The 20,277-nt window shown below is 41.6% G+C and overlaps 1 protein-coding gene across 1 annotated transcript; it reads left to right on the top strand.

Annotated features, from left to right (window-relative positions):
• cct4 (chaperonin containing TCP1, subunit 4 (delta)) lies at positions 1-19,978 on the top strand. Its single transcript, XM_060899084.1, has 13 exons — positions 1-334; positions 3,924-3,976; positions 4,081-4,170; positions 4,268-4,376; positions 7,497-7,761; positions 8,613-8,745; positions 9,036-9,175; positions 15,592-15,688; positions 15,891-16,001; positions 16,099-16,229; positions 19,086-19,320; positions 19,582-19,695; positions 19,803-19,978. The coding sequence occupies exons 1-13, from the start codon at positions 214-216 to the stop codon at positions 19,815-19,817; spliced, it is 1,614 nt and encodes a 537-aa protein (XP_060755067.1). The 5' UTR covers positions 1-213; the 3' UTR covers positions 19,818-19,978.
• The last annotated feature ends 299 nt before the right edge of the window (positions 19,979-20,277 follow it).

Below are 20,277 nucleotides of genomic sequence, written 5' to 3'. Positions count from 1 at the left end.
CTCGCTTTGGGTCCTTTCACGTCTCTGGTCGCAGCCGGTGGCTCTCCAGAACGTTCTATTGTAATTTAACGGAGACAGAACCAGACCGAATCTGTGTCCATCCGAACTGTGGGAGTGGTGTGTGGGTCAGAAGAGAGAGCTGTGGTTATCCTTAAACCGTGACAAGAAATATTTTTGTGTGATTTAATAATAACAATAAATATAAAAACAAAGATGCCTGAAGCCGCGATAGCAGTGCCGAAGGGTCCAAGTGGAGGGAAGAATAACGGTGGCACTTACGTGGACCGGGACAAACCGGCCCAGATTCGGTTCAGCAACATCAGCGCGGGGAAAGGCGAGTTTTATTTATTACACTCCTTATTTGTAATTGAAGTGTTGGAGCTATATGCTAATGCTAACTAGCTGCTGACTGTGCAGTTCGTAAGGATAGAACGGATGCTGGAAAGAAGCTTCTGGTAAAATATCTCACTCAGTAGTTATAAACATACTGAAACTAATACTGCATTCTTCTCTTGCTTATTATTATTATTATTTATTTATTTATTTATTTAAAAAGAGTAACTATCTGGCTAATATTATCTCCTGACAGCACCATGTATGGTGATGCTGCTCCTGCAGAAAGTATGATACGGTTTGATAACAGTGTTGCATCACGATACTCGATATGTGCGATATTTCACCTCGATATCAACATCCAAGAAGCTCTTTTTACATTGCCCAGGCAAAAATCTATCACTATAAAATCTGATTAGTGGTTTTGTTTTGTTTTTCCTCCTCTTCTGTATCATTAGAGAGACACTAATTGCCAGAACCAAATTCCTTGTGCGTGCATCAACATGCTTGGCCAGTAAACATTATTCTGATTAGTTATGTGGACAATAGTTAGGATTGGGAACTGAAACTCGGTTTGTAATTACAACTCGCCAAGTACCCATAAGCAAAGTTGAACTTTTGCTTCCACGATGATTTTTTTTAAAAATTATTATTATTATTATTATTATTATTATTATTATAAACAAAGGTGACGTATCTAAGAACAGACCTATGTAGCTATCTGCCAGAACCTGTCTACACTACAGGACTGTCACGTACCAACCCTGTCATTAGTGACTGATTTTGTCAGGTGGCTGATTAAAATTCCCGAGATATAGATGCCATGAAATATTCACTATATACAAGGAGACGCTTATTTAAAGCTCGACCTCCTTTCAGATTTTTCAAGTGTAGGTCTCATCTCATTATCTGTAGCCGCTTTATCCTGTCCTACAGGGTCGCAGGCAAGCTGGAGCCTATCCCAGCTGACTACGGGCGAAGGGCGGGGTACACCCTGGACAAGTCGCCAGGTCATCACAGGGCTGACACATAGACACACAACCATTCACACACCTTCACATTCACACCTACGGTCAATTTAAAGTCACCAGTTAACCTAACCTGCATGTCTTTGGACTGTGGGGGAAACCGGAGCACCCGGAGGAAACCCATGCGGACACGGGGAGAACATGCAAACTCCACACAGAAAGGCCCTCGCCGGCCACGGGGCTCGAACCCGGACCTTCTTGCTGTGAGGCGACAGCGCTAACCACTACACCACCGTGCTGCCCTAAGTGTAGGTCATAAAAAGAATTTTCCCCGACACCTGATTATTTTTTTTTCTTTAGTGGACTGAAAGCTACTGAATTCTAATCACAGGCTTCCAGTTTTATTACCTCCGCCAAGGAGGTTATGTTTTCGGTAGCGTTGGTTTGTCTGTTAGCAACATTACGGAAAAAGTTATGAACGGATTGCTCTGAAATTTTTTCCAAAGGTGTGACTGGGCACAAGTAACAATCCATTAAATTTTGGCGGTGATCCTGATCACCTTCTGGATCCCGGATGTTTTTAAAGGATTCTTGTTAGGTTTTTTTTTTTCCTCTCAATAGAGGAATTATTGAATTTAGGGCCACATGCTTGACTGCGGGAAGCGAGCGTTTTCATGCACATTATTTGCTTTAATCCCTTCAAATTAAATAACTTCCCAGCCACAGACTGGCCTGATATTTTGTGAGATATTACAGAAATATACATCTCACAATGAGCACATTTCAGACAGAACTAAATTTCACCGATTTTATGAAATCAAAAGGCCGTCCACCTTTAACATTTTAAGGATGGAGTCTTAAGTGTTGTCACTTTTTTGTTTGTAAATGTAAACCTGCCAGCGTTCATGCTCCATACAGCGCGTGCTGGAACGAAAGAGTGACAACTCAGTAGGGGATTTGACGCCTCTGATGTAAACTTGCACCTCCTGGAAGTTTGATAGACGTTCCATCATCTTGGTTTAAGTAAGATATGTAAAATAATCAGGATTTTGAAACAGTGACGGTGCTCATACTGATCGGATTTTGCTTGTTTGTGAATAGCAACAAAGTTGGTCAGCGTTATACGTTAAATTGCATATCACGGGTAAATTCAGGAGCAAGATGAATGTAAGGGTGTTTTCACACCTGGTCCCCTTTAAAGGAACCAGACTCGGTCCTCTTTAAGTGGACCAAAAAGTGGACCAACAGAAAAAGAACTCCGTTCTTTTTGTGTTCACATTGTGAATTTATTACAAAGAGGACTGGGTTCTCTTTCTGGTCCACTTAAGCTTTGATGGGGCCTCAGTCCTCTTTCTGTTCACACCAGGTCCTCTAGAGCCCTCAGACCCCCAGTGCACGGAATTCTGGGTAATTTTCTCTTGAATCAAAATGTCTGCTGCCATGCTTGCCCTGCTGTATTCTTTGATCAAAATAGTGCGGATTAAGGATATATATATATATATATATATATATATATATAAAATATAGTTATATTATTGTGGCCGAGTCATCAGTCAGTAAGTTCAGAGAACTGTAAAGCGGCTGTGGTAAGTTCCAAAAGGAAGCTGAGTTTCCCTGCTACAGTCACGTGACCAACTACGGCAAACGAAGAAGGTTAAACTACAGTGAAAAAGGCGAAGTGAACCCGGTGCGCTTTTTGTTCACAATGTGCAAATTAGGCGAACCGTACCGTTGATTTTTAGCGAACCGTACTGAGACCACCTCCTGAGGTGGTCTCAGTTCGGTTCGCTTTAAAGGGGTCTGGGTACGGTTGGAGTGTTCACATATACGCAAAAAATGCTGAGTCATCGACCTGAGTTCGGTTAGATGGCTGAAAGGGACCAAGTGTGAAAACACCCTAATTCTCCTATTTTATATTAAACTTTGGTCAAATATCTGTAACATTTTGTGGAATTTTATTTTTTTTTTAAAACCTTGCGCAATACCAAAAAAATTCAGTTGAAATCAAGCCATTTGAGGCGAATTGGTCCGCCTCTGAAAAAACTCGGCATTTGGATTTCCCGGCAAACACTGATTTTCGTGACGTCGCGTGCGGGACGCCTCCCTCTGAATCCTACGTCAGCGCTGGTTTGTTTATGAGAAAACGACCTGGTGGTTTTCTGCAAATTTCTTCAACGTTATTGCGTAATTATTAAAATGGTTAACAGATGTATCGTAGGAGGGTGTAGCAACACCAATCATGATGGGATTAGTACTCATCGTTTCCCAAAAGACCGGACAATGAGAGAGAAACGGGAGCGCTTGGTCTACACAGGCTGTGCACTGAAACCGTGCAAAGCTCGCGCAGCCTGCTGGCGCTTCCGCAGGTGACGTCACGAATCTGGCTCCAGACTCCCTTGGGATTTTTCCAGACGCGTTTTGTTATTTTATTTTTTTCTGCTGTAGACAGATGGCCTTGTGCAAAATTACCCTTCTGGATGAGTGTGTAAAGGGACATACTTTCATATTAAAAAAAAAAAAAATCGGTCCAGGATATGTACTTTAACGAGCTGACGATAAATTGCGATACTCTGAGATGAGCATTAATACTGACAAGCGGTTCTTTATGTTGCGTTTCAACAGCCGTCGCAGATGCCATCAGGACGAGTCTCGGACCTAAAGGCATGGATAAAATGGTACGTCTCGTAACACCCACCCCAACCCATCCTTGCTCATATTCCTAAAAGTTATAGTTAAGGAAAGTGATTATGATGATGATGATTGATGCTTTGTGTCATAGATCCAGGATGGGAAAGGAGATGTGACCATCACTAATGATGGAGCTACTATCCTGAATCAGATGCAGGTCCTGCACCCAGCTGCTAAGATGGTGAGACACGATGATTCCTGTTTCTGTAGGGATCTGAGAGATGGGGGGGGGAGGAAGGAAGGAAACATTTTAAGATGTTATTATGTGTGTGTTTTAGCTGGTGGAGCTGTCCAAAGCTCAAGACATCGAGGCTGGAGACGGCACGACGTCTGTGGTGGTGATCGCTGGAGCTCTTCTGGATGCTTGTGCGAAGCTGCTACAGAAAGGTGCACAAACGTCTTGAAGAATCTTTAACGCACTCTTTTGGTATATGAGATATATGTGGGACTGTTTTATGTATTTTTAAAGCTACTTTTTAAATTATTTTTGTACTCATTTTATGATCTAGCTTTAAATTCTGTTTCCTGAAAACTTGATTTGATGATTTTAAAAAAGCTGGGTTTTTTTTTTTTTTTTTTTTAAATACCAAGACAAATTTAGCTCCTGAGGGAGTCCAGTCACGATGCACACATCTGTATTCACAGCCAGGACTAAGATCATTCAGAGCAACACCACTCATGCCCCTTTTCCACCAAAGCAGTTCCAGGGCTGGTTCGGGGCCAGTGCTTAGTTTGGAGCCGGGTTTTCTGTTTCCACTCACAAAGAACTGGCTCTGGGGCCAGAAAAACCGGTTCCAGGCTAGCACCAACTCTCTGCTGGGCCAGAGGAAAGAACCGCTTACGTCAGCGGGGGGGCAGAGTTGTTAAGACCATCAACAATAACAAGACCGCGAAAGATCGCCATTTTTAAGCGACGAGAAGCAGCAGCTGTACAAACGCGAAGTCATCCATTATTATTATTGTTGTTGTTGTTGTTGCTGCTGCTTCTTCCGCGTTGTTTTTGCTTCGATATTCGCGCCAAGGTTTATGCAAACGTAGCGACGTAATTGACGTATACAGCGACGTAATGACGTGGCTCCTCTTAGCACCCCGAGCTATGGAAAAGCAAACTGGTTCTCAGCTGGCTCGCAAGTTGAATGAGTTGTGAAACAGCACCAGCACTGGCCCCGAACCAGCCCTGGAACTGATTTGGTGGAAAAGGGGTATCAGTGTTTCCCACAGACCAGGCAGCAGTTTGTGGCGCTCCACTGTGTCGATGAGGGAATCGTGCGCGGTGGTGTCGTGGCGGTCGGTGGAGTCGGTCATTGGGGTGTATGCAAAGTGTTTACAGCGGGCGGTGTTCAAACACACAGTATTTTTCTTCAGAGTCACCTGCTGGGACTATTTTAAAGCTACAAGAAGCATTTGAGATTATTCAGTTCAATCTAAATTCTTTTAAGTTCTTTAAGAGAAGACAGCTAAAACAATTTTTCCCAGAACCCTGCCTGGTTTCATTCCTCGACCCAACTTTACATTACAGGGCAGGCCATTAGTTTGCTGGGCTTGATGTTGGTGGAAAACCTGTCTTTTAAATTTATGAAAATTACTCACCAAAATTTTAAAGTTTAGTTTTTACCTGAGATGCACCGATTGCAATTTTTTGGGCCAATTCCGATTTCCGATTTTCCATGGAGTGTGACCCGCCGATACCAAGTTTGGCCGATTACGATTTCATTTTTTTCAAACCACTTCACAGCACACACAGACTATTTTCTTTTTATCTTTTCTTTAATAGAACATTCTGCCAGATTTTCAGTAATAAATTTTCAACACCTCAAAGGTTGAAAACAAACAAAAAGACATTGTTCTTTGTAAAATCTTTCTTCATGTTTGGTATTAACATATTAATTCCTGAAATAGGAAATTCACACAAACATTTTTTCTTTTCCCATCCAATATCTGGCACAAAAACAACTTCCCCCTCATATATTATTTGCCTGCTGCTATGGAACACACTTTCATAAGCCTATTTAGATCTGAAAACTTTTGCCTTATAGAACAACCCATTTCTTCATTCAGTATCAAAATACAAAAATAATTTCCAGTCATACTTATACCATAGCCATTCTGTCATCTTTGTCAAATGTGTATTTGTAGAGTAATTTCCAATGGAATCAAGTGCAACCAAGGTTGTAAAACAAACAAAGACATTTTTTTTTTCTCTCTCTCTCTCCCTTTGTACAAATCTAACTAGATGTTTGGTAATAGGCTAACGTATTAATTCCTGTAATGGGAAATTCACACAACCACAAACATTTTCTTCTTTTCGCATCCAATATCTGGTGCAAAAAAAATTCACTATATTTGGATATATAATATATCCAAATATGGTGATTTTTTTTTTTTGGTTAACGGCGTGCGCGCCGGAGCTCGTTAGGCGCGCAGGACTGACACTGTTCTGCACAAGCACAATACAATCGCACTCGAACGCATGTTCAAGCTGCCAGTGTAGCTGCAGTCTTTTTAGTTGCAAATTACGAGTATTTCCACTTTCATCTCCATGTGATACACAAGTTTTGATCGGCAGAAAATCGGCATATTTTAATTTTGACCGGCCGGTCGCCGGTCATGGCCGATCACGTGAAAATCGGCCGATTCCGATCGGCAGCCGGTCAATCAGTGCATCTCTGGTTTTGACCTTAGTTTTTTGCCTTTTTGGTGGCAATCTTTCAATCATTCTTTAGTTGACATTCAAGGAATAAATTGCAAAAAACAAGCTGGAGGTTTTTATTTTAAATATTGAACTCAACACTTACCTCAACCAATACTAAAATGAAATAAATAGTATAATGTAACAAAATAATAATAAAATAAAATATCATAATTAGATGTAAGAAACCACTTAAGGTAACACCAAGGCAACTAACAATAATGAAAAAGCATAACCCTAATTGGTGCAAAGCCTGCATGCCCTATCAGAACATTTAATTCTGCATGGCTTCCTGAAAAATAAACTCAAGTGCCCTATCATAAGGGAAGTCATTGCTGAAGCGGGATAAACGGGATAATGCAATAAGGCCGGTTCCTCGCGTCAAGCTGCTACTGTATGCATCAAAATTGGTTTATAGCCTGACTCAGGGATGTCCGTTTCCTGTGTAAGCCAAGAAGGCTGTGATAAAGCTCATCACGAGCACGACGTAGGCTACCTTTTAAAATAAGGGGTCGGAAGGCGAATCGGGAAGGCTGCGTTATTTTTAATTAGCCTAACAGGCCTACTTGCAGTCCGGGTATATGCGCAACAGCAGGCCTGTGGACACGCCTCTCCGTCTCTGTGTGTGTGCATGAACGAGAAGAAAGAGCACTATGAATGAACGGAACGATACGCAACGGATTTATTTATTTTTTTTCAAAATCGCACGTCTGATTGTGTGGCGATAGGAGTCCATTGTGTGGCGCTGCGCAACACAATGGTCTATATATGGGAAACCCTGCCACTCACTCACTGTGATTTCCTCCTGCCTTCCTCAGGCATCCACCCGACCACCATCTCGGAGTCGTTCCAGAAGGCAGTGGATAAGGGCGTGGAGATCCTAACCTCCATCAGCCAGCCAGTGGAGCTGAGCGACCGCGAGACTCTGCTCAACAGCGCCACCACCTCGCTGTGCTCCAAAGTGGTGTCCCAGTACTCCAGCCTGCTCGCCCCGATGAGCGTGGACGCCGTCATGAGGGTCATCGACCCGGCAACCGCCACCAGCGTCGACCTCCGAGACATCAACATCGTCAAGAAGCTCGGGTGAGTCGGTCGCACGAATACAGTGGAAGCTTAAAGGGGAACTGAAGGCATTTTTTTTTTTTTTTAATCAAAATTCTATTTCTCCTTTTATTAAATATCGGAATGCATTTTTGATCGCCATTCTGTCGCTGCTATAGCAAGTTATGAGTGTGTGAAATACGCTCTGTAATATATCAGTCCATATGTCAAAGCAATGGCTGTAAACGAGATTTGTTGAGACCTGTGCGAGACATCGTAGGACGGAAGTAAAACATACAGCGCAAATCAAAGTCACCGACATCTGCCAACGTCGTCAAAAGACGCGCGCGCCCTCTTGCGAATGCTGACGTAATCAAGCCGGAAGTTTTGTTTGTTTTGATAGCAATCGCGAAAGTTTGAAAAAAGTCGGCAGTAATCGTCATTTAAACTCGGTTTTTGTGCAATACTTCGTTTGGAAAACAGTTTTCAAAATGGCAGCACTGACACCTGGCTGACACTTGATGTTTCGAAGTCTTGCACAAGTCTCGTGAAGACCGTGTGGATAAGCGACGCCTGCCGTGGACCAAACGAACTAAATTCAACACGGCTAAAAACCGAATAGGCCGATAAGTATAATATTTAATTGCAATTAGTTGCCAATACGAGTCACGATATAAGGTTACTAAAACTGAAAACGTAATTGAATAACGCGTTAATTAAGAAATAAAGCAAGTTTAAAAATGACTTCAGTTCTCCTTTAAAGCCACTGCTTTCGGCATGACTGAGTTATTGTGCTAGGTTTATTAATTACTAGAGGCGTGGTGGTGATCTCCTGTTGCTTGTTTTGGGTTGAGTCTCACCTGTCGAACACACATGGTGTTTGTGTTTTGCAGTGGAACCATAGATGACTGTGAGCTGGTTGACGGTCTGGTGCTGACCCAGAAGGTGGTGAACAGCGGACTGTCCCGTGTAGAGAAGGCTAAGATCGGCCTGATCCAGTTCTGCCTGTCTCCTCCAAAGACTGACGTACGTACAGCTGCCACGCCCGTCACAGGTCATGAGGTCAAAAGGGATACGGCTTGCTTTAGTTCCTTATAGGAAGTAATCTGGAGAACTTGTATTTATATTTCAGTGAGTGAATTAAAGTGTATTGAATTCTGACGTTTATTGTTTCCAGTATCATATCAAGCTGTGTATCATATTGTCTGAGGGAGGAGGGGGAATTCACACCCACACCCCCAACGCAACCGTTTAACAACAGTTTAATATCTTATCCTGTGCTTTCTTTGTTTTTTCTCCCCTCCATGTCCGGACAGATGGATAACCAGATCGTGGTGTCGGATTACACACAGATGGACCGTGTGCTCCGCGAGGAGAGAGCTTACATCCTCAACCTGATCAAACAGATCAAGAAAGCTGGCTGCAACGTCCTGCTCATCCAGAAATCCATCCTCAGGTACAGAAAGATAAGAAAGGGAGCGTGTGCTTCATGCTTGGGGAAGATTTCTTTTATTATTATTTAAAAATTATTTATTATATTAAATTCTTAATTAAATGTAATTAATATTTTTTTACATTCTTTTTTCATTTGTTTTTATTAAAAAAAATTTAATTTAATTATTTTAAAAAAAAATTGTTTTTATTATTTAATTTTTTTTTTTACATTTTATTTTATAGTCCACCGTGTGATTTATTTATTTATTTATTTACACATGATAAGAGATTTACAAGAAAACATAAATGGAACAAAAACAGAAAACGTGCTGGGGAAGAAAAAAGCACAATGGCTTGTTCTAAGTCTTCCCCCATTTAAATTAACAAGTAATTAATACAAATCTAACAAATTAGAGAATAACTATAATAACAAATAATAATTGGTAACAAAATTATACATTAAACTGTAACTGGTATCATAACTGAAATAAATGTAAACAATGTCAATTGCAGATAAAATATACAATGGGGCAAAAAAGTATTTAGTCAGCCACCAATTGTGCAAGTTCTCCCACTTAAAAAGATGAGAGAGGCCTGTAATTTTCATCATAGGTACACTTCCACTATGAGAGACAGAATGGGGGGAAAGAATCCAGGAAATCACATTGTAGGATTTTTAATGAATTAATTGGTAAATTCCTCGGTAAAATAAGTATTTGGTCACCTACAAACAAGCAAGATTTCTGGCTCTCACAGACCTGTAACAACTTCTTTAAGAGGCTCCTCTGTCCTCCACTCGTTACCTGTATTAATGGCACCTGTTTGAACTCGTTATCAGTATAAAAGACACCTGTCCACAACCTCAAACAGTCACACTCCAAACTCCACTATGGCCAACCAAGACCAAAGACCTGTCAAAGGACACCAGAAACAAAATTGTAGACCTGCACCAGGCTGGGAAGACTGAATCTGCAATAGGTAAGCAGCTTGGTGTGAAGAAATCAACTGTGGGAGCAATTATTAGAAAATGGAAGACATACAAGACCACTGATAATCTCCCTCGATCTGGGGCTCCATGCAAGATCTCACCCCGTGGGGTCAAAATGATCACAAGAACGGTGAGCAAAAATCCCAGAACCACACAGGGGACCTAGTGAATGACCTGCAGAGAGCTGGGGCCAAAGTAACAAAGGCTACCATCAGTAACACACTACGCCGCCAGGGACTCAAATCCTGCAGTGCCAGACGTGTCCCCCTGCTTAAGCCAGTACATGTCCAGGCCCGTCTGAAGTTTGCTAGAGAGCATTTGGATGATCCAGAAGAGGATTGGGAGAATGTCAGATGAAACCAAAATAGAACTTTTTGGTAAAAACTCAACTTGTCGTGTTTGGAGGAGAAATAATGCTGAGTTGCATCCAAAGAACCCCATACCTACTGTGAAGCATGGGGGTGGAAACATCATGCTTTGGGGCTGTTTTTCTGCAAAGGGACCAGGACGACTGATCCGTGTAAAGGAAAGAATGAATGGGGCCATGTATCGTGAGATTTTGAGTGAAAACCTCCTTCCATCAGCAAGGGCATTGAAGATGAAACATGGCTGGGTCTTTCAGCATGACAATGATCCCAAACACACCGCCCGGGCAACGAAGGAGTGGCTTCGTAAGAAGCATTTCAAGGTCCTGGAGTGGCCTAGCCAGTCTCCAGATCTCAACCCCATAGAAAATCTTTGGAGGGAGTTGAAAGTCCATGTTGCCCAGCAACAGCCCCAAAACATCACTGCTCTAGAGGAGATCTGCATGGAGGAATGGGCCAAAATACCAGCAACAGTGTGTGAAAACCTTGTGAAGACTTACAGAAAACGTTTGACCTCTGTCATTGCCAACAAAGGGTATATCTCAATACTTTATGAACTTTTGTTAGTGACCAAATACTTATTTTCCACCATAATTTGCAAATAAATTCTTTAAAAATCAGACAATGTGATTTCCTGGATTCTTTCCCCCCATTCTGTCTCTCATAGTTGAGGTATACCTATGATGAAAATTACAGACCTCTCTCATCTTTTTAAGTGGGAGACCTTGCACAATTGGTGACTGACTAAATACCTTTTTGCCCCACCTGTAAGTTAACGAGTGAAAATAAGAAACGAATAAAATGTAACCTAGGCTCTATACATAAAGTAAAAAAAAAAAAAGTATAATTGATTTCGAATGATGAATAAATATTGTACTAATAACAGAAGCCTGGTGCATGGTGTAGTGTAATATTTTACAATTGATCCAAGACTGAGCTATATTTAAAGATAAAGGTCAAGTGTGGCTGGGGAATGAAAATAGGTGGTTTTTGAGATTACGTTTAAAACTAATCATGGATGTAAAACTTTTAAGGTGGAGGGGGCGGTTATTCCATTCAATTCCACGTTTGCATTGAACTAGGGGGATACATGGATTAAAGTTTTCCGTCGTGTGACGGATTTCCGTCAACTGAACTCTCCCAAGGCCAAATGTGAGGTCGGCGCTGATCCAAGGAGAATTAAAATGACGGGTGGTTGGGTAGAGATCGGGTTATAACACTGTGTTGCAACACCATCAACTATCAGCAGGGTTTATTTAACTTTTTTGTTTTTGAGCCATGCTTTGTCGTTCATTTCCTGTGTTTGATCATGTTTAAACGTTCGCTGTCTACGGTGCGGCATTAAAAAAACATGCGCTGTCAAAATTGGCAAAATACATACATTCCCATGTGCTTGGCGTGCTTGTGTCTGACCATTTCTGTTTTGTATTAAATTAAATCTTGCCAAAATGACTTGGTTCAAACTTGGACATATAGAAATAGAGCATGTTAAAAAAGAAAAAATAAACCCCGGAAAGCCCGCTCCTCTGCTTCAGCCAGACTTGAAGACCCGACGGTGCAATGCTTGCAGACTGTCAGAAGTAATTAGACCTAAATTTATAGCTAACAAATCAGCAGACGCCCCAACAATTATTATTTTCGTTAGGCCAGTGTGTAAGGTATGTTAGAACCGTGCCTTATAGCCTACGTTATATCACAATTTAAAGGACGTTTGAGGAGTTGGAGGCTGCGAGCGCAATGATGTTCCGACATGCGCTAAACTTTATTCCCTGAAAATCATACACCAGCGTTCAATGCCCCAAACAGTCAAAATGTCTAGAAGACTACGGTTAAATAATAATCATAGCCTACTAAGTTAAATTACGTCAAAACATCTGTTTCAGGCCGATGAAATGATGGAGGAAAATGAGAACGAACGCAAAGTAGATAGCAGCCAACTTCACGCGATCTTTTAGGTAACTTAACACTCGTGTTGCCACAATATTTCTCTTAATAAAATCTTGAATTGTTTTTGAAGTCGTATTCAACACAAGGTAAGGTCAAATTATAATTTTAATTTAAGCGAAGATCCAAACTTTTTTCTATATTGACGTCGAGCACAGAGGAGCATGTCATTCTGCTTTCGGTTTCGGCAGCATGGATGCGCTTTACATGAAAGAAGGCACTGATGTGTCTGCCATCGATAAAGGTGTAAAAAACAAGTGGAGGTGGGCTTGGCTGTACGAAATAGGTGAAAACGGAAAGCCATTTAGTTCATGGTGCAAAAAACTAAACATTCCAGACGCTTGCATTTGTGTGGTTTGCCACAAAAAAATAATATACGGAAGCAATGGAAAAAGAGTGCAATAAATTGAATATATTAATCCATTAATTAATTGATAATAAAGTTATCAGTTCTAAGTTAATCATTCTCAGAATTTCATCGAAATCCACCCATACCCCTCCCCCGTAAATTTTCAGTCAAATAATTTTTTTTGCTTTAATCCATGGGGATATGTAGTTGGTCACTTTGTCAAGTTTGGTAAGCATGAAATTGGGAATTAAGATTTTAAAAAACTATCAAACGTGTCTGGAAGAGAATTTTTAAGTAATTGGAAAGTGAAGATATTTAGCTGAAGTCTATTGATATCAATAATATTTAAAATATTAAGCTTCATAAATACACTACCGTTCAAAAGTTTGGGGTCACTTTGAAATGTGCTTATTTTTGAAAGAAAAGCACTGTTCTTTTCAATGAAGATCACTTTAAACTAATCAGAAATCCACTCTATACATTGCTAATGTGGTAAATGACTATTCTAGCTGCAAACGTCTGGTTTTTGGTGCAATATCTCCATAGGTGTATAGAGGCCCATTTCCAGCAACTCTCACTCCAGTGTTCTAATGGTACAATGTGTTTGCTCATTGCCTCAGAAGGCTAATGGATGATTAGAAAACCCTTGTACAATCATGTTAGCACAGCTGAAAACAGTTGAGCTCTTTAGAGAAGCTATAAAACTGACCTTCCTTTGAGCAGATTGAGTTTCTGGAGCATCACATTTGTGGGGTCGATTAAATGCTCAAAATGGCCAGAAAAATGCCTTGACTATATTTTCTATTCATTTTACAACTTATGGTGGGAAATAAAAGTGTGACTTTTCATGGAAAACACAAAATTGTCTGGGTGACCCCAAACTTTTGAACGGTAGTGTATTTAATCCCACCCCTCTTCTTTAGTCAATATAAATTGATGATCTAGCTTCCTTATATCTCATCTCATTATCTCTAGCCGCTTTATCCTGTTCTACAGGGTCGCAGGTAAGCTGGAGCCTATCCCAGCTGACTACGGGCGAAAGGCGGGGTACACCCTGGACAAGTCGCCAGGTCATCACAGGGCTGACACATACTAGTGCATCTCAAAAAATTTGAATATTGTGAAAAAGGTTCAATATTTTCCATCAGTTATTTAAGAAAGTGAAAGTTATATATTATAGACTCATTACACATAAACTAAAATGTTTCAAGCATTTTTCTATTTTAATCAGTATGGCATACAGTACAAAAACATAAAAAACATCTCAAAATATTAGAATATTTCATTTCGAGTTTGAGTAAAACAGTATGAACACAGTGCATCTCTCGGTCTAGTTCAGTACACACAACCACAATCATGGGGAAGACTGCTGACTTGACTGTTGTCCAGAAGATGATCACTGATGCCCTCCACAAGGAGGGTAAGCCACAAAAGGTTATTGCTGAAAAGGGTGGCTGGAAAAGGTGCACAAGCAACAGGGATGGCCGCAGTCTTGAGAGGATTGTCAAGAAAAGTTGATTCAAGAACTTGGGAGAGCTTTATGAGGAGTGGACTGAGGCTGGTGTCAGTGTATCAAGACCCATCACGAACAGACATCTTCAAGAAAGGGGATACAACTTTCACATTCCTAATATCAAGGTACTCCTGAGCCAGAGACAATGTCAGAAGTGTCTTATCTGGGCTAAGGAGAGAAAGAAATGGACTGTTGCTCAGTGGTCCAAAGTCCTCTTTTCAGATGAAAGTACATTTTGCATTTAATTTGGAAATCACGGTTCTAGAGTCTGGAGGAAGAGTGGAGAGGCACAGAATCCAAGGTGTTTGAAGCCCAGTGTGAAGTCTCCACAGTCTGTGATGATTTGGGGTGCCATGTCATCTGCTGGTGTTGGTCCACTGTATTTTATCAAGTCCAAAGTCAACACGGCCATCTACCAGGAGATTTTAGAGCACTTCATGCTTCCATCTGCTGACGAGCTTTTTGGAGATGCTGATTTCCTTTTCCAGCAGGACTTAGCACCTACCCACAGTGCCAAAACTACTACCAAATGGTTTGCTGACCATGATATTACTGTGGGTGGGTGCTAATGTAAAGCCCTGACACACACACACACACACACAGTGTAGAGGTAAAGAATGGGCATAAAAACTGGATCCGGTGGCCATACGAACAAATCTTTTTTGGAGTAGTATTAGGGGCTGTAGTGTAGTTTTGTAGGCACATCCCCATACAGTATTTCCGTAGGTCAGATCTGGGTATATTAAGCTATTCTATATGGTGATAATGGTTTGTTGAGTGAGATGGTGCTTGATTTTTCCCATAAGTCCAATAGTTTTAGATATTTTATTACATAACATGGCTATGTGTGGTTTCCAGGTCAGTTTGTCATCTATTATTACACCTAAGAATTTAGCTTGACACTCTTGAGAAAGGGGCGTACTTTTTAGTAAAAATATGCACTTAAATACAATATGGTGCTGTAGCTAAAGCCCGAAGCACCCACCATGACTTGAAGAGCAGTGCCGAGTTCTTGTCCCGAGTGCATTTGCTCATCAGGGAATTCTCAGATGAAGGGGATCATAGGAAATGTTGGACAGCGAAAGATGTAATCGGTTGCCATTCTGAGCAGAACTTTTAATTTGAACACAGCCTAATTCCTGTGTATGTACACACCAATATTGAAGGTCAATATTTCTCAAAATACGAGCTGGTTATACTGGACACTTGGATGTCCAGCTCCTGGGTGTGTGTGTGTGTGTGTGCGTGCGTGCACTTTAATGCCGTTGTTGTGTTTCAGAGATGCGCTGAGCGATCTCGCTCTTCATTTCCTGAACAAGATGAAGATCATGGTGGTGAAGGACATCGAGAGGGATGAGATCGAGTTCATCTGCAAGGTGAGAATCCAGATCTGTCCACGCTCGTTAGAGTCTGAAATCCTACAGCATATTGAGCTCTGTAGTAAATATTAATAAGCCTAAAGTGTAGTTGGCTCAGTGAGCCTGGCTTTACTCTGGAGTTAGGAAAGCGATTTTTAATTTATTTTTAACGGCTATAAATCCGACTGAAACGCTCTAACGCTGTCTCGGTACATTCCAGACGATCGGCACCAAGCCCGTCGCCCATATTGATCAGTTCACGGCGGAGATGCTGGGATCGGCCGAGCTCGCCGAGGAGGTGAGCCTGGATGGCTCGGGCAAACTGGTGAAGGTGAGAGAGACTGGTTTGAGAACCGCTTCAGTCCTGCGCATGAGTGCAAAAGGGGGTAGGGTTTTAATTGTGTGTGTGTGTGTGTGTGTGTGTGTAGATCACAGGTTGTGCTAATCCAGGCAAGACGGTGAGCATCGTGGTGCGCGGCTCCAACAAACTGGTGATTGAGGAAGCTGAACGCTCCATCCATGATGCTCTCTGCGTCATCCGCTGCCTCGTCAAAAAAAGGTGATCACTTACACTGCAAAAAATGGCCTTTTAAAAATAAGAAATAAAAGATTAAAACAAAGCATATTTGCTTGAATCAGGTGAAAAAAATCTGCCAATGGAACGAGTCAAATTTGACTTGGTAAGATTTCTTAAAGTAAGATGAAAAATCTAACCTGTTTTTAGATGAAATAATTCCAAAATAAGATTGGGGAACTTATTATGCGAGATCTGATTAACTCAAAATAATCAAAATAGTTCTTATAACAAGATCGTACTTCTTACATTTAGCCATTCAAGTCATTTTTATTTTTCATTTTAAGGGTATTTCACTTAAATTCATGACAAAGTCTTAGCAGTAAAAACTGAATTTAAGATAGTCAAAGTCCTTCCCACGCCTAGTCCTCTAGTAACCATGAGAGTTTAACTCCCCATGCACATCTGTATTGCAGCGTGCCTTGCCAGATGGTGGTAGGTACCATTTTTTATGATGGTCTTTGGTATGACCCGACCGTGAATAGAACTCCCGATCGAGAGGCGGACACGCTACCACTAGGCCACTAGTCGGAATTTAAGATAAATATACCGTATTTTCTGGACTATAAGCCGCTACTTTTTTCCTAGGTTTTGAACCATGCGGCTTATACAAAGGTGCGGCTATTCTGCGGATTTTTCTTCCACCGCTAGGGGCGCTCTAACCGGAAGTAGAATCAAAAATAAGATAGACGAAAAATCAATGCAAAGAAGAATTAGCAGATCTTTAGCAGATAGAACACGCACGACAAATTACTAACTGGTAATTATTTTCAAATCCAGCGAAGATGATTAAAGTGACTTGTGGTTTCAAACACAGGAGAAATGAAGGTAAATAAATATCGGTTATTTTCTCTTGGTTCTGTTCCGTTTTAATCAGCAAAGTTGCTGCCGTGTTAAAAGGCACTGTTCGGAAAGAATCTGTTCAGGTACATACATGTACATTTACAGTACAAAATCGTTCTGTACATGCAGTAAATATCTAATTTTTCAACATCGATATCTGCAGCTTATAGCCCGGTGCGGCTTGTATATCTTTTTTTTAATTTTTTTTTTTAAAAATAGAGCGAATGCGGCTTATATACAGGTGCGCTCTATAGTCCAGAAAATACGGTACTAATATTAGGATTGTTAAATTCTACAACTAAGCATTGCTAGCTTAAAAGATTCTCCTTTTGTGACCTGTAATTAGTAAAATACTCTAGATATGAGACCAGAGACTATCTTGAATCAAGTTGACGACACGTGTAGCATTGCAACAAGTTTATTTTTTATTTTTTCCCCATTTCAACATTCAAACATCTCTTAAGATTCCACTTCCCCAGGACCTCAGGCACCAAAAAAAAAACAAAAAAGGCTACGCATTTTGACTTACAGTGCTTACACAACGCCAAAGCAACAGTGCATTTTGGGGGCACTGACTATTCATGTGTACGAGGGGTTTACAAGATCGGGCACCAAAAACAAACAAACACTGAACTTAATTCACAGCATTCCAAAAAGACCTCACTAAAACACCCTCCACTCACTCCTAGGCTTTTTGAAGGCACTTGTCTGGTCTAGAGTCTGTACAGCATCTAGAAGGAGCTCACTCTGAATGACTGAGAAAACAGTCGCAGTAAACTTAGGATCTGTAAGGTGGAGTTGAATTGTAATGAAAGATTCAAAGATTTCAGTAAAGTTCATTTATTCCCAAAACAAGCATACTTTGTTTTTTCTTGAAACAAGATGAACCGCATTTGACAAATGTCCAAAATGTACTTTACTTGTTTAAAAAAAAAACTTTTTATTTTCAAAGGTGCTCCAAATAAGACTTTTTCAAGACATTTTGTCTATACAAGATTTTCAAGATGGACTGTCTAAAAACTAGCCTTTCTAGCGAAATGAGGTTTTGCTTGTTGGGCAATTATGTCTTATAATAAGGGTGGCTAGATGTTTTGACTTGAAAATGGACAAATAAACTTCCTAAGATTTTTATTTTTTGCAGTGTACTACTTTGCGTGTGTGTGTGTGTGTGTGTGTGTGTGTGTCTCCACTTGTTGCCTGTAATGTTATCATTTTGTCTTGGTACAATAGCGCTATCTGCTAACACCATAATACCCTGTAGCCTGGCTGCCATTTTAACTTGTGTTACCCAGAAACCCTCCGGTTTATGTGTTTAACAACCCAAACAATTCAACAGCATGTTCAGGGTCTAAAGGCCAATTTATGCTGACAACCCAGTCCTCGCAGATGGCGTCTGCGCGCACCTCCCAAAAATTGTGACCACCGCAGACAGCGTCGCAGACAAGAGGGCTCTGATTGGTCCACTCTACATCCGCTGTACACGCACTTCCGCTTCCCTACTTTCCCGGTTTGGTTTGTTTTCACGACCGCCATTTTTAAAAACACGAGCGAAGATGGAGCAGCACGAAGGGCGGTTGATCGAGGAAGTGAGGAAGTACGTACATCTATACGACTCCAGTTCTAGTCATTATAAGTAACCGGAGGATAAACACTCCACTAACCACACCCACCGACTACTCCTAGCGACTTCGCGCCCCCTTGCGATGTGGCGGTGAATAACATCGCGCACGCCTATTACTCCCCGCTCAACGATAAATTACAACTGTCTGCGAAAAGCTATCTGCGAAAGCCTTGTCGCAAGAGCATGCAGAGGCCTTAACACTGAGCCTGGAAGAGGCTCGTTCCGATGACAGTAGGAAGAGGTGTGTATTACCTAGGGCCTTTCTCGTAGCCAGGGTGGCTTTCCAGCACTGAAAACAAAAAGCCTAGCACAAGAAGGTCTGGATGTTCATAGCCGTCTTCGTGTTGTGACTTCACAGAGTCCCCTCTCGTCCACAGGGCTCTGATCGCTGGCGGCGGCGCTCCGGAGATCGAGCTGGCTCTGCGCTTGGCCGAGTACGCCCGCTCTCTGGGCGGCATGGAGGCGTACTGCGTGCGCGCCTACGCCGACGCGCTGGAGGTCATTCCCTCCACGCTGGCCGAGAACGCCGGGCTCAACCCCATCTCCACGGTAACCGAGCTGCGCAACAGGCACGCTCAGGGTGAGACGACGGCTGGCATCAACGTGCGCAAGGTGAGCGAACCAACAGACTACCTCACTACTAGTGAAACCATGGCAACAAGCATGAAGGAAGGAATAAAACCTTTGGGGGTGTGCAGTTCTAGGAAAATAATCAGCGACCGATGGAATCCTCATTCTGAAGTTTCTAAATTTTTTTTTTAATCCATTTATAATTACATTACATTCAGATTTGAGAATTGAATCCATACCGTGAGGGAGGAAACACTGCTAGTGTGTTTTTATCTGAACCTCCTGGTTTTCTCTCTCCATCAGGGTGGCATCTCAAACATCTTAGAAGAGCTGGTGGTCCAGCCTCTGCTGGTCTCCATCAGCGCCCTCACCCTCTCCACGGAAACAGTGCGCAGCATCCTCAAGATCGATGATGTCGTAAGTGACACACGCACACAACGTCTTAAACATGTCCGAAGTCGGCAGCATGGCTGGTTCGATCGGTGTGATTTAAACACGCTCCTGATGCTCTCGTTCCTCTGCAGGTGAACACGCGATAAGGTGTATATGCATGTGAAGAGAGCACTGATAGACGGAAGCACTGCTGCTGAAGGATGTGGGGACCGCACCAATCACCTCGCCATGACCAACTAACTGCTCATGTGCTGTCTGTAGATGTTGTGTTGCGTAATTTAATAAACTACTTTTTTTTTTTTTGGGACACTGGTGTTCTCTTTGCTTCACTTCATTCGATGGCAGCTTGTTAAGCACTGCACTGATCTAATGCTGCTTATAAAGGAGCCCTGAATGATTGGAATAGTGAATAAATTACTCAAATGTGCAGGACAGTTCTGAAAATGTATGCATCTCTCAATGTATATAGAAATCTCAGAGCCTTGTATGTTATATAGACATTTTTGGGTGTTGGCTGTTGATATTTGTCTTCATAACCAAAATACAGGCTCTCCAAAATTAACTGTAAATGATGAGAGGCATGTAAGAAATCATACTTGGGGGTTT

This window comes from Neoarius graeffei, chromosome 18 (assembly GCF_027579695.1).
Source record: "Neoarius graeffei isolate fNeoGra1 chromosome 18, fNeoGra1.pri, whole genome shotgun sequence".
Taxonomy (NCBI): domain Eukaryota; kingdom Metazoa; phylum Chordata; class Actinopteri; order Siluriformes; family Ariidae; genus Neoarius; species Neoarius graeffei.
The sequence above is the reverse complement of the archived record's forward strand: the minus strand, read 5'-3'. Positions and strand labels throughout refer to the sequence as shown.

Bases quoted from the DNA above. Each gene is read 5' to 3' on its own strand.
- cct4 (XM_060899084.1), top strand. From the start codon at position 214: ATGCCTGAAGCCGCGATAGCAGTGCCGAAGGGTCCAAGTGGAGGGAAG. The intron at 15,689-15,890 runs GTGAGAATCCAG...GGTACATTCCAG, and splicing joins AGATCGAGTTCATCTGCAAG to ACGATCGGCACCAAGCCCGT. The intron at 19,321-19,581 runs GTGAGCGAACCA...TCTCTCCATCAG, and splicing joins CTGGCATCAACGTGCGCAAG to GGTGGCATCTCAAACATCTT.